This window comes from Mustela nigripes, chromosome 12, assembly GCF_022355385.1.
Source record: "Mustela nigripes isolate SB6536 chromosome 12, MUSNIG.SB6536, whole genome shotgun sequence".
In the NCBI taxonomy this organism is placed as follows: domain Eukaryota; kingdom Metazoa; phylum Chordata; class Mammalia; order Carnivora; family Mustelidae; genus Mustela; species Mustela nigripes.
This window is the reverse complement of record NC_081568.1, coordinates 147,868,490-147,880,981: the sequence shown is the minus strand read 5'-3', so window position 1 is coordinate 147,880,981 and position 12,492 is coordinate 147,868,490. Positions and strand designations below refer to the sequence as shown.

The 12,492-nt window shown below is 46.0% G+C and overlaps 1 protein-coding gene across 4 annotated transcripts in view; it reads left to right on the top strand.

The window, feature by feature from the left end:
• The window catches only part of MAPK9 (mitogen-activated protein kinase 9), a 47,973-nt gene extending 36,375 nt beyond the window's left edge, over window positions 1-11,598 (top strand). For 2 of the 4 annotated variants that reach the window (XM_059416195.1, XM_059416197.1), the window contains 7 exons: window positions 1,221-1,386; window positions 2,666-2,737; window positions 5,676-5,858; window positions 6,896-7,020; window positions 8,187-8,250; window positions 9,210-9,281; window positions 10,836-11,598. In XM_059416195.1, the coding sequence (XP_059272178.1) occupies window positions 1,221-1,386; window positions 2,666-2,737; window positions 5,676-5,858; window positions 6,896-7,020; window positions 8,187-8,250; window positions 9,210-9,281; window positions 10,836-10,978 (825 nt within the window). In that variant the 3' untranslated portion in view covers window positions 10,979-11,598. Of the gene's footprint in view, window positions 1-1,220; window positions 1,387-2,259; window positions 2,332-2,665; window positions 2,738-5,675; window positions 5,859-6,895; window positions 7,021-8,186; window positions 8,251-9,209; window positions 9,282-10,830 lie in introns of all 4 variants that reach the window. The other 2 variants (XM_059416196.1, XM_059416198.1) reach the window with 2 other exon arrangements.
• Window positions 11,599-12,492: the final 894 nt, after the last annotated feature.

The window sequence follows — 12,492 nt, the reverse complement described above, 5'->3', positions numbered from 1 at the left end:
TTCAAATATTACATATTTCTACCGAATCCAAGAAGTTGAGAACATTCAACAGTAATGAAACATAATTTTATCTGATGGAGTTTTTAAGTGTCTCAAGGCACACCTGCGAGCACCCATCTGTGCATGTTCCTTGGAAGGCATGAGTCAGGTGCTGGGCCTGACCCCTCACACTGAGTCTTCCCAGGTCCTCCCGTGCTCAGTGTGACTAGGGAGGACAGCGGACGGGGGTAGCTGAGAAGGCACAGTTTCTAGGGTGAATGTGCAGGCTGCCATCCCAGCCAGCAGTCAGATCCCTGGGGCCTGAGGAAGGATATGGGGATGAGAGGGTCCTTGTGAAGAAAGGCCCGGGGTGGAACTCATGTTCATGTGTCCAGGGTGTGGGGTCGAGGGGAGGGTGACACATGTGTTCATACAGCGAGCAACTTTGGTGCATCCACTGGATGAGGCTGGGCTCTGAGAGCTGACAGCGCAGCCCGGGCTCTGGCAGGGGGAGATGAGGGTGCCTTCTGGGAGGTGTGTGTGGTGGGGCAGGCTTGGGGACCATGGAATTCTTTGTCTGAGAGAAGAAGTCTCCATTCAAAGATTGTGGAGTTAGAGAATTCTAGCCCTGTGCTGAGTAGTGTGGCAGCCACGAGCCACAGGGCTGTCGAGTACTTCGAATGTGGTGTCATTGTTAAGATGCAGTGGATTTCAAGAACAGTACCAAAAAAGGAATATGAACTGCCTCATTAATCATTTCTGTATGTTGTTTCACATATTAAAACGATAATGTTAATGGGTATATTGGGTTACATAAGGTACCTTATTACAATTCACTTTATGTGTTTGTATTCATCCTTCCTAAGGTGGCTACTAGAAAATGTGAATTCCGTGTGGCCTGCGTTATATTTCTGTGGGACAGCTGGGGACTGACGGAGGAGCAGGTGTGGAGGAAGGAAAGCTGGGTTCTGTGGGAGCTCCAAGGAGGTTTTAAGCAAAGAGATGTCGTGACGTTTCCCACATAGGGACGAGGGCGACCATCTGACTTCTTGAAGTGAATTTGTATTTGTTTCAATTTGAGAGAGTTAGGTTTTCCCAAATTCCAGTGTTCAGTTCTAACCCCCCTTGATGTCCCAGAACTCTGGTACCTGGGTAGCCCCAGCCTCACCTCCCTGGGGTATGAGGTTGGCGGTATAGTGTGCTCTGGATTGTCATGCTCACCTCAGCCGTCTCTGCCCTAGGACTTGAAGCCTAGCAACATCGTAGTAAAATCAGACTGCACACTCAAGATCCTTGATTTTGGCCTGGCCCGGACGGCGTGTACCAACTTCATGATGACTCCATATGTGGTGACGCGTTATTACCGGGCGCCTGAAGTCATCCTGGGCATGGGCTACAAAGAGAACGGTGAGTGCGGGCAGTGCCCCTGCGTGGCCGAGGCTCACCAGTAGCAGTGTTCCCCCAGGCCACAGGAAACACCCTGGGCGGGCCCACAGGTGCAAAGTCATTAATCTCATGTCTCCAGTGGCTGAAGTCACCCGCTTGTACAAATTCACTTTTGAAACGAGTACTTTTTACCATCTCAAACTTTAACATGCTTGGTTTGGACACATGTGCAGGCCCACCACGCCAGCAGTACCTGAAGACCTCCCCGGGCCCCCTCTAAGCTCTCAGCCCCCATAGGGAGCCGTTACCCTGATTTCCAGTGCCGAAGCCTGGTTTTTCCTTATTTTTTGAGCTTAGTACAAATAGAGTGATACATGCTGTTTTTTGTGTAAAACCGGTTTATTAACATCAACACTTAACTTACTCGAACAATATCAGAGCCCTTTGTAACTTAGCTCTCGACAAATTTTTCAAAAAGAACTCAATCACAGTTACTCACTAAGAGTCTGAAACTTATATTTTTCAATGTTAAGCATAAAAAAAATAAAAATATCAAATTGCTGATAAAAAAAAAAAGAGTCTGAAACTTTGTGCAGGTGATCTGGATGGTCACCAGTGCCCCCCCTCCCCCATTCCTGGTGGCCCCGTTGGCTCCTCCCATAGTGCTAAGCAGGGCCACCAAGTAGCCCTCTGTCTGGCCCTCAGGCCCCAAAGAAGCCCAGACCAGCGCACCTGCTCCCAGGAGGTCCTGCAGGCATGACAGGGTAGCAGAGGGTCACACAGTGGGCATGGTGTCCATACTTGACGATAGCTGGGCTTGTCTTTGTTGGGAGGGGGTCTTGAGAAAGCTGCATGGGGGTCTTGGGCTGGCTTTAATCACCTGGTGTTTGGTAGTGGACATCTGGTCTGTCGGGTGCATCATGGCAGAAATGGTCCTCCATAAAGTCCTGTTCCCAGGAAGAGACTGTATCCTTCACAGGGAGAAACCCAGCACGGGCCGTGGGGGCGGGCGGGTGCCTGCCTGCACACAGCTCTGGGGGCACAGCCACTTCTTCTGTTGGCGGGTCTGTTTGTATTCCATGCTGTAAAGTGCTGGACCCTCAGGTACTATAGCCCAGACTGCCGGAAGCCGAAGGCCACAGCGAAGGCCGGCAGTCGTTCGCACCATGGGGACAGCTCACCCTTAGCTAGCCATTTATTTTTCCATATTTGTGTGTTTAGTACACTGTTAGAACTCCTTTTCCTCACCTTTGTTTTGTTCATGGCACTTCATAATTTTATCATTTCATTTTATTTTCAGTTGATATCTGGTCAGTGGGTTGCATCATGGGAGAGCTGGTGAAAGGTTGTGTGATTTTCCAAGGCACTGATCGTATCCTTCCCGGGACCTTCATGGCCGTGCTTTCCATAAATGCCGAGGCCAGCAGGAGCTCGAAAGGAAAATGTTATACTTGTAGACCGTATCCTGGGGGGGTCTTTATTATGTTTGTTAAATTAGCATCACAAACCAAGTGGTTCAGTTTTATGTTTTCTTTTTCACTTGACTACCTGTAATGACTTTATGGAGGCTTAGAGTTACATTAAACCAATTATGTTAGTTTTAATTTTATCAAAAATAGCTTAGGAATTGATTTATTCTGTCAAACATATTTTGATATTTAAATGAAAAATACTGTTTATTTAGATCATTCAGTTGTTTTAACAAGGATGGTTGCTGTCTAAGCTTAATAGGCCAGTATTATTGTGTCATTCAATTATTAATATACCATTTTGCTAGTTATTAGAATGGACTAAAATATTTTCCCCCAAAGTAAGAACTGAAGCACACTACATAAGACTGAAGTAAAAGAGATCAAAAAGGAACAGTACATGTTAATTTTCTTGCCTGTTACTCTGCTATTTTGTAGAAATTTTTAAAAGATCCATCTAGAAGGTTCTTCTGTGACACACCTGGAGAAGTCTGAGTAAATATACTATGCAGAAGATTAACTTATACTGTGGTCAGCAAATCACATTAATAACACAGAGCATAAAGCAGACGAGACAACATGCTCGTTAGAGTAGCTTTCCTTGATCACACTCCTCACATTCTCCCATCTTTAATATTTTTCACTCAAACATACTCCCTTTTTCATTTGCGTTCTAACCACTTACGATTTCCATTAGTCTTTGATTTTGTTTTTGCCTTATGAAACCTTAAAGTGGTCTCTGTCTGATAGCAGATTGATGGTTATTTTTAAAGGAGATGGAGCTGTGTAGTCAGTGTTTTTTATGTATTTTATTAAAGTTATTTTAGTTTTTTTATAATTTTATGAGGGTGATTTTCTTGTAATATAAATTCTTTACAACACAAATGTGGAATGGAAAGATTTTGTTCCTATCATTTTATTTGCCTTCCTTGACATTTTTCACATCACAGATTTTATGTGAAGTTAAATACAGCATTTTATTTTGTTCTAATAAATTTTCTGGCAGTTTTCCACTGCCTTTCCTTTGATTCGCTTGTTCCAAACTATAAATAAGGAGATCTTTATCTTGCAAACAGACTCAGCTTAAAAGGGAAAAGTTGATGTATTCTGAAGATAAATAATTTAGAAGGATCTACTTAACATTTCATTGGTCTCAATTCTTGTTCATTTTGTGTCCTTCCTTTTTTGAATTATGAAATGTTTTCTTCAGAAAGTATAAAAACTGTGGATACTTTCTGGTGCACTACAAAGTTAATTTGAAGTTCCTCCCTTAAGTATTAACATCTTGCCATGTCGGTAACTAGTATTTTTATATATCAGGCGACCTGATGTCATTCTCAAAATATATATACAGGGTTAACATCATTTTCCAAAGGCAATTTTTGCCCCCTATTTCAAACATTAGATTAAAAATTACTGGAATGGGAAAAGATTCTGGCATCTAGACTGCAGTGCTCTGAGATGTGCTTCAAATCCGTGACCTGGGGTAGAAGAGGACCTCCTGTGCCACAGTAGCCCATCAGAGACAGGGAGCTACCACCCTCAGGCGCACAGGAGTCCGGGCATCCCTCAGCCTCGATCCCTCTTCAGCATAACGAGAGGCCCATGGGAGCCAAGGGATAGGAGTGCACGCACACACCCAGAAGGCCCATCAGGCTTGTTGGGTGTGATGTTTCCCTTCCCACCCTTTCCCTTCCTCCCGTTAGTCTACAGAAATGACCCTTGATCATGAGCACACTAAACATTTACTCAGCACCTGCCCTTTTCTAGGCTCAGACCTGACTTATGTTGGAAAAGGTCGTTCCAGCGGCTGGGCCAAAGGCAGACAGACTCACGGACAAGAGCAGGAGCAGGGAGACGAGGGATGTTTCAGAGGATCAGTGGAAAGTGAAGATGGTGAGAAGGGCTTGAGGGCTTCCCCATCCAGCTCCAGCAGCACATAGGAACACAGGTTTACATGACTTTTTTTTCCTGGCCTACATTCTCTGTTACCATTGTTTCAGTCTCAGAATCACTTTCCAGCTCATAATGCCCATTATTCCAAGCCCCCTGTGAACTAGACAAAGCTGATATTTTCTGCATTTTACAAACAAGCAAGTCGGGAGCCAAGGGAGACTGAGTGTCCAGCACCCGGCGCATGGTTAGAGCACAGTGGAGTCCGAAACCCAGGTCATGTGCTCTGAAAGGAAGTAAGATGCACTCCAGGGTACTGCAGTGATGGTCAGGGTCAGTGCCAGGGGAATGAGAATGACCTCGCAGAGCTGTCCATCTAAGCCCAGTCCCAGGCAAGCCTGTGGTCCTGTGGGAGAGGACAGGGCCTGGGCTCGAGAGCCCCGAACCCTGGCTCACGCACCATACTCCGTGGGGCCTCTGCTTTCCCAGCCGTGACCCCGGGACCCAGGTCTGTCTACTTCAGCAAGCTTTCGAATCTAAGTAGCCTCAGTGTGAAAACTGATTTCGGTTTGCTGAAGTCCTATTTATCTAACTTCATCTTTCATCACCTCTGTCATGGGTATCCTTCAGTTAAAAGATAACTGTCATTTGGTCTAGAAGGTGGGTCAGTCTAATATACTAATATATTAGTATAATAGTCTAATATACTAATATACACAGTCTAATATACTGTGACCAGAGTTTAGAAAGGCACAGAGGTTTTAAAACTAGTCTCCCTTTGGAAACCCACACCATATTTGCATATTTTATCAAAACACCTGTGGGGTGGCCTCACTCATTACCTGTCAGTAGGTCGAAAGAGGGTTTTCATGTTTCTTTGAATGATGCTACTTCATGTGACATGACCATAAGGCCGTTCAGTTGTATTTTCCTCAAGAGACTCCTTAGATATTGATCAGTGGAATAAAGTCATTGAGCAACTAGGAACACCGTCTGCGGATTTTATGAAGAAACTGCAGCCGACCGTGAGGAATTACGTAGAAAACAGACCGAAGTACCCCGGCATCAAATTCGAAGAGCTCTTTCCAGATTGGATATTCCCATCTGAATCCGAACGAGACAAAATTAAAAGTAAGAGGCCCTTTGTTTCCTTCATCCCTGTTTCCACAGTCTGGGCACCACTCTCGGCCTCTTCAGGTCCTCGTTCTGACGCCTCTGGATGTAGGGAGATAAAATAATGGAAGCCCTCAAATAAAGTGAGGTACAGGCCAGCCTGAAGGCTTAGAGACCTGAAAGTTCTGTCCTCTACAGAATGGCCACGCTGAAATCTTTGGTCAAAATGAAAAGGTTCAAGTCCCTCTGAACCAGTCTTATGTTAATCATAGCAATTGGAAATCACAGTCTTTGGGTACAAGGAACCCTCTAGTTAAGATTCTAGCCCATAGTTGGATAAAATAAAGCTCCTCCTCCACTTCTCCCGTGCCCATCACTAAAGCTGTGATTTAAGGGAAAGGATAGATTTCTCTCCACCTCAGGGTATACTGTGCCTCCATCCGAAAAGTCCCATCTCTCCTTTGCCTACCGATGTGAACTTTAATTGCCAATATTTAGGTGAGTTACTGAGTATGTTGGTTTTTTTCTAACAAGTAATCTCTAGATTTTTTTTTAAATGTATGTTGCCAACGTTACATGCAGTTGGGCATAGGGGAGGCATCCATGAAGTGTTCGATCACGGGCAAACATGAGATCATTGTATGGCTTCAGAGGTCTATTGTAATCCATCTGGAGGGGACATGAAGAGAAGAGCCTTCCGGTGCTCCATGCCTGCATGTCAAGAAGTGCAGCCCTTAGCTGGGCCCCTGCGCCCCCCCCTAGTAGCAGCTCTCCCTAGGCACCATGTTGGCCTCCTGTTGGCCTGTGTCCCCTTGGTGCTCTGTTCCCCCTTCACCTCCCAGATCCAGAGGCAAGAAATGGAGGTCAAAAACCTGATGGTAGTGAAAGTAGTTTCTTGGCTTATTTGTAAAGAAAAAGCCTTGATTGATCTGGAACCTGCCAAAAAATTTCTCAAGGTGAATACATCTCTATTCTGTCGGCACTGTCGCATTTCCTCTGTGATGTTCTGTGTCTCAGCATTCATGTATTCATCTAATCATTTGTTTGCACCCTAGCAAGTCAAGCTAGAGATTTGTTATCGAAAATGTTAGTGATTGATCCCGACAAGCGAATCTCTGTGGACGAAGCTTTACGTCACCCTTATATTACCGTTTGGTACGACCCTGCTGAAGCCGAAGCGGTAAGCCTGTGTTCCAGAAGGACTTGTTGGGGGGGCAGGGCGTATGTTTCCTCGGATCTTCCATGGCTCAGTCCGAACAGCTGCATGAAGATGGCAAGTTCTAGATTTCATTTTTTTTTTTTAAGATTTTATTTATTCATCCGACAAAGAGAGAGCACAAGCAGGGGGAGCAGCAGAGTCTCCGCTGAGCAGGGAGCTCGATGTGGGGCTCGATCCCAGAATCCTGGGATCGTGACCTGAGCCAAAGGCAGATGCTTAACCCACTGAGCCACCCAGGTGCCCACAAGTTCTAGTTTCAGAGGACTCCTGACTATAAAGAGGCCAGTGGTCGTCTGAGACTTGAGTCCCTTTTGGGACCCTTGCTCCTGGGGCCATTGGTCCATGTAGCTCAGGAGTGGACATGCCTATGCTATGGTGACACGTTGTCTTCCTTTATACACAAGCTGGCGTGGGATCATAATGCCACCACTTATGAAGCCCCCAGCATGTGCCTGGCAGGGTGCTGCGTGCTTTGCTTATAACAGCTTGTTTAGTCCATCCAGTCAGAGAGGCTAAGAAACTTGCTGGAAGGTTCCCAGGGCAGTTCCATTTGAGAGTGTGGGCTCAGGGCCATTCTGCCTTAGCAGCAGTGGCCTGAATGCTCTCTGGCTCTAAGACGTAACTCTTGGGGGCAGGCTTGCTTTAGGGCTCGCCCGTGGGCTTCACCACCACAGTGAACAGTGTTTCAAGGAGCCCCATTTATCGACATGGGCTTTTGAAGTAGGTCTTTGGAACGGTCCTGTGCGAGTCGGGGATTGGGTAAGGGGGCTCTGACGTGAAGAACTGCAAACCTGAGCCGGCATGGTCCTCATCCAGGGCGGGTCGCTAGGAAGCGGCTCATGATTACTGCTTCATAGGTACATTTGGGCAGATGCCGTGAGAATGTTTAGAGATCATGTCATTATTAAGAGGACCACAATAGCTCCTCTTTTTTTTCTTGGTTAATTTCTCCCTAATTATTTTGATTCACAAAGTGACGTAACATCGCACTTCTGAAGAAACCTTTAAGGAGCCATGTATTGAATGAAAGTCACATGATAAAAGATGAGAATCTCCCCAGTGATTTTACCGTCTTCATGCCTCATTACGTTTGTAACTGTTGACTTCACGTGTCATTTAATTTTCAGCCACCACCTCAGATATACGACGCCCAGCTGGAAGAACGAGAGCATGCGATTGAAGAGTGGAAAGGTAAAGGCAGATGGGACTTTGCCCCTCGCTCACCTGTGCAGTCGCTTGTTGGCAGGAGCCCTTCTAGGGAAGTGGCGAGAGGCCCTGCAGCCCCTGTTAGCCCAGGTCTTCCCACTCCCTAGTAGAGCAGGAACTTGCAGATAACAGAGAAGAACCGGTATCAGCTGCATACTGTGGCTTCTGGAGACTGTGAGATTCACCAAACAGCCCACAGCCAACTAAGCTCGTAACCAGGAGGTTGAAGAGCAATTCCCCATTAAAAAGCAGAATCAGTAGGAATTGAGAACCTGGGTCAGTGCAGGTCAAACATGGCAACGTGCTCTGCCCCAGCGGATTATGTCTGCTCTCTCGGGGTGACTGGAGAGCCGGGACCTGCATGAACATGCGCTTGCCAGGGCAACACACATAGCCACACTCTGTGCCAGGGAAATGCTCAAGGCATTCTCCTCTCGGCTCACAAATGCCGAAACTCTAGGAACCCTTGATGCTTCCCTGGTAGGTTGTTTGCTTCACTTACAAGTCAGAATCAAGGAAACTAAGGTTGAAGCCAAGAAATGACTGATGAGTTTGTATAAATTTCTGGCCAGGCTGGAGGGGCTTCTCCCCCACAGATGGATACCGGCTCCATTTGGAGAACCCCGAGTAATGAGAGAAATGCTTGCAAATGGTGCGAAAACGTGTGGTACTTTCAAATGCTCCACAAGGGCCACTTTGCTAGTCCCCCGCCCCTTGTAGAACCCCCTGTGGGTACAGAACCACCTTCAGTCAGGTTGAGAAGATATAATGTATCGAAAAGTGGGTGTTTTGGTCTAGGTAGACAGTATTATTGAGTTAACTGTATATCATGGTTAAAAATAAGGCATCACGTTGCCCTTGGAGTGGCCCCGATTAATTAGGAAGCAGGGTTCAGAGATGCAGAGAAACTGATGGAGGCTTCTACCTTGCGTGTCTGTTTGAAGAGCTGATTTACAAGGAAGTGCTGGACTGGGAAGAGAGGAGCAAGAACGGCGTGGTCAAAGATCAGCCTTCAGGTTAGTGATTGCTTTGATAGCTTGAGCCCAGTCTCCTTTTCCCCTTCCAACTTTCCTAAATGGCAGCAGCACTTGGGATGGCAGTTCACCCGGCCCTGGGTCCAAAAGCTCCTGATGGGAGGTCGGCTGCCTGTCTGGGGTGTTGCAGTGGCAGCAGCTGCTGGGCTTCTGCTTCAGGGGATTAGAACTGGGTTAGAACCGGCCTACTTCCATGCTGGCCTCTGCTCCTGCCAGCTCCATCTATAGATGAGGGAGCTGAATTTCAAACGTCGCCACGGTGCATGACCCTCTGGGCAGGCCCCACCTGGCTCCAGAAGAAAATCCGTGCAAATCTAAGTAAAATGCAGTCTGGTTCCCTTGTGAAAAAGCTGTTCATCTAATACTCCCGTATTTGTACTTGGCCTCCCTGGTGGCCGACTCCCCATGGAACTGTCGGAGACAGAACACGTGTGGTGTTTGCGCAGGATTGTAGGGTCCCACATGCTTCCTGAGTGAGATCCTTCCTTGTTATATTTATTCTCTCACCTCGTCCCCCCCACCCAGAAGCCCGCACTCATGCACATGGAGACACAGACTCTTGAATTTTCTGTTCAGCATGACGTACATGCCAAGTATCTGGAGATTACGTAACTTCCGCACAGAATTAGGTGCCTGTGGTTAACAAGGCACAAATTGAAGACTGTAGGCACTGGCCTCTGAGAGTTCAAATGTTTTATTTTTGCTTGCACCAGACTAAAATACAGGCCCTAGGAAATAGCATAGTTTCATGTACCTTAAAGACTCAAAATGTCAGTTTTCAGGATATAGAAAACAAAAATAAAGTGAGTAGGAGGCCACTAATTTTTTTTCCTTTTTGTTTGTTTGTATATAGTTTTTATTTTAGCACGGTTTTCTTAATTTAAAAAGCCAACATGTAGTACATCATTAGTTTCAGATGTAGTGTTTAATAATTCATCAGTTGTATAGAACACCCTGTGCTGATCACATCACGTGCCTTCCTAATGCCCATCCCCCAGTTACCCCACCCTTCCCCTCCCTCCCCTCCAGCCACCCTCAGTTTGTTCCCTAGACTTAAGAGTCTCTCAAGGTGTGTCTCTCCATCTGGTTTTTTTCCATTGCGTTTTTATTACAAAAGAATTGTTCCAAGGTTGCTGCTTTTTCCCTTGGACAAAGTATTGATGACTATAGCTGAAACATCTGATGATCGTCGAGCCCTTATTTGGGCTTCAGCCTTTTGCGACACTGAGAGTTGTAGGACACCAACTTTCTATGAATATCTTTTTTTAAAGAGGCAGGTGTTTTTCAGCATGATAATACGCATGCATGGATATGATGTTTAGCGCCCGGGAAGAAAAGGAGGATGTTTGGGATCCTGGGCCCAGAGAAGGACTCCAGGAAAAGCTGGGCACGGGCAGCTGACTCACCACTTGTCCACACTGGCAGTGAGGCCTGGAACCACGCCAGCTGTGGAGGGTAGGGCCCCAAGGCTCCACTGCCCAGACCCGCAGCAATGTCGTGCGTCAGATTTTATTCTCCTTGGTTTTCTTAGCACAGATGCAGCAGTAAGCAGCAACGCCACTCCATCCCGGTCGTCGTCCATCAACGACATCTCGTCCATGTCCACCGAGCAGACGCTGGCCTCAGACACAGACAGCAGCCTCGACGCCTCCACGGGACCCCTCGAAGGTTGCCGGTGATAAGGCACGACCCGCAAGCTCGTCCTCAGTGTAGGAATTCTCACTTCCATGGGCCTGAAATGCTTGGGGGTTGATGGAACCAAATAGAAAAACTCCATGTTCTGCATGTAAGGAACACGATGCCTTGCCCCTGCTCAGTTCCAATAGGATTGCCTGCCTAGATTTCACAGTGAAGCAGACTGTGTCTGAAGAACACAAGTGCGAGCCACACTCGTAGAGAAGTTGTGCAAGGTCATTTCAGGTGAGCAATTAGAGTAGATGATTTTGTTTTACTTTTTTTTTAAGTTGTACGGTAATTGTGACAGTTTCTCATCCTCTGTAACCATTGGGGAATTATATGCATGTGACCACGTGTGCTTGCTCAGGCTTGCCCTCTAGCACTTTGGAAATCAGTATTTAAATGCCAAATAATCCTCCAGGTAGTGCTGCTTCTAAAATTCTCTCTTAATCCTCTTGAGTAATTTAGTGTCTGTCCAGGAAAAAACAGGTTTATGTGTATTAATTGGCCACCATCATATTATCATATCTTACCTTCTTTTATGGTATGATTTATTCTATCTTTTGTATTTCAGAAGGAATATAATTAAATCTATTTAATAAATAAAAAAAATACAACTTTTCTTAAATCTGTCATGTTTTGGGCTGAGAATTATCATTGCTAAAACCAAGACACCTCTGTGGACACTGTTTTCTCTAAATTGTCTTAGTCTGGGATGACTGTACCTTTAGCTTTATTGCAAGATAAAATTTTCCATTTTGTGCTGCTTGAGACATATATGCCTTTACAATCCTAATCTACCCTCGCTCCTTTCTCCTGGTCTTCTGGACTCATTAATTTAAACTGCCACCTAAAACTTCACCTTCTTTGTTAGATGCCTAACACTCCATGTCAATAACATGACGGCAGATTCTCAAATCCATTAGTGGTGAGAGTAGAATTTGACAAAACGGTCACTGAAGATGACTGCAGTGACTTCCTGAGCACTTGCTCCCTCCGAGACTGGTCAGGGTCCTTCCCCGAGAGAGGCACATCTCCAGGGCAGCGTTTCGGTCTCCAACCTAACGCTCTTACACAATTTTCTTTTTTTGCCCACCCCACCCCACTCCCCAGCTTGGATCTGTTTTAGGAAGCAAGGTGAATCAGAATGCCTCTGGGATGGTGGTGTTTTCCAGTTGGTGGAACATTTCCTTTTCCTAAAGGGAAACCCATGGATCTTCTGGGAAACCCCCTCATGGGGTTGTAGAGGAAAAACCCTTAGGAGTAGTGATTAACTCTTGAGTATTTTCTGACTTAAAACTGCTCACCTGAAATTGATGCTTTCAGATTCTGATGTGGATATCACTAGGAGTTCCCTAAGCTAGAGTACTGGATTATCACAGCGGAACTGGGCTCACCCTGGTCACATTTTGGCCCCCTGTGCTCACCGTGCTTATCCCTTGAGCTTCTTCTGTTACAAATTCATATCCCGTGTTTAACTCTTTGGGAAACTATTGGGTCAACATTCTACAGAATG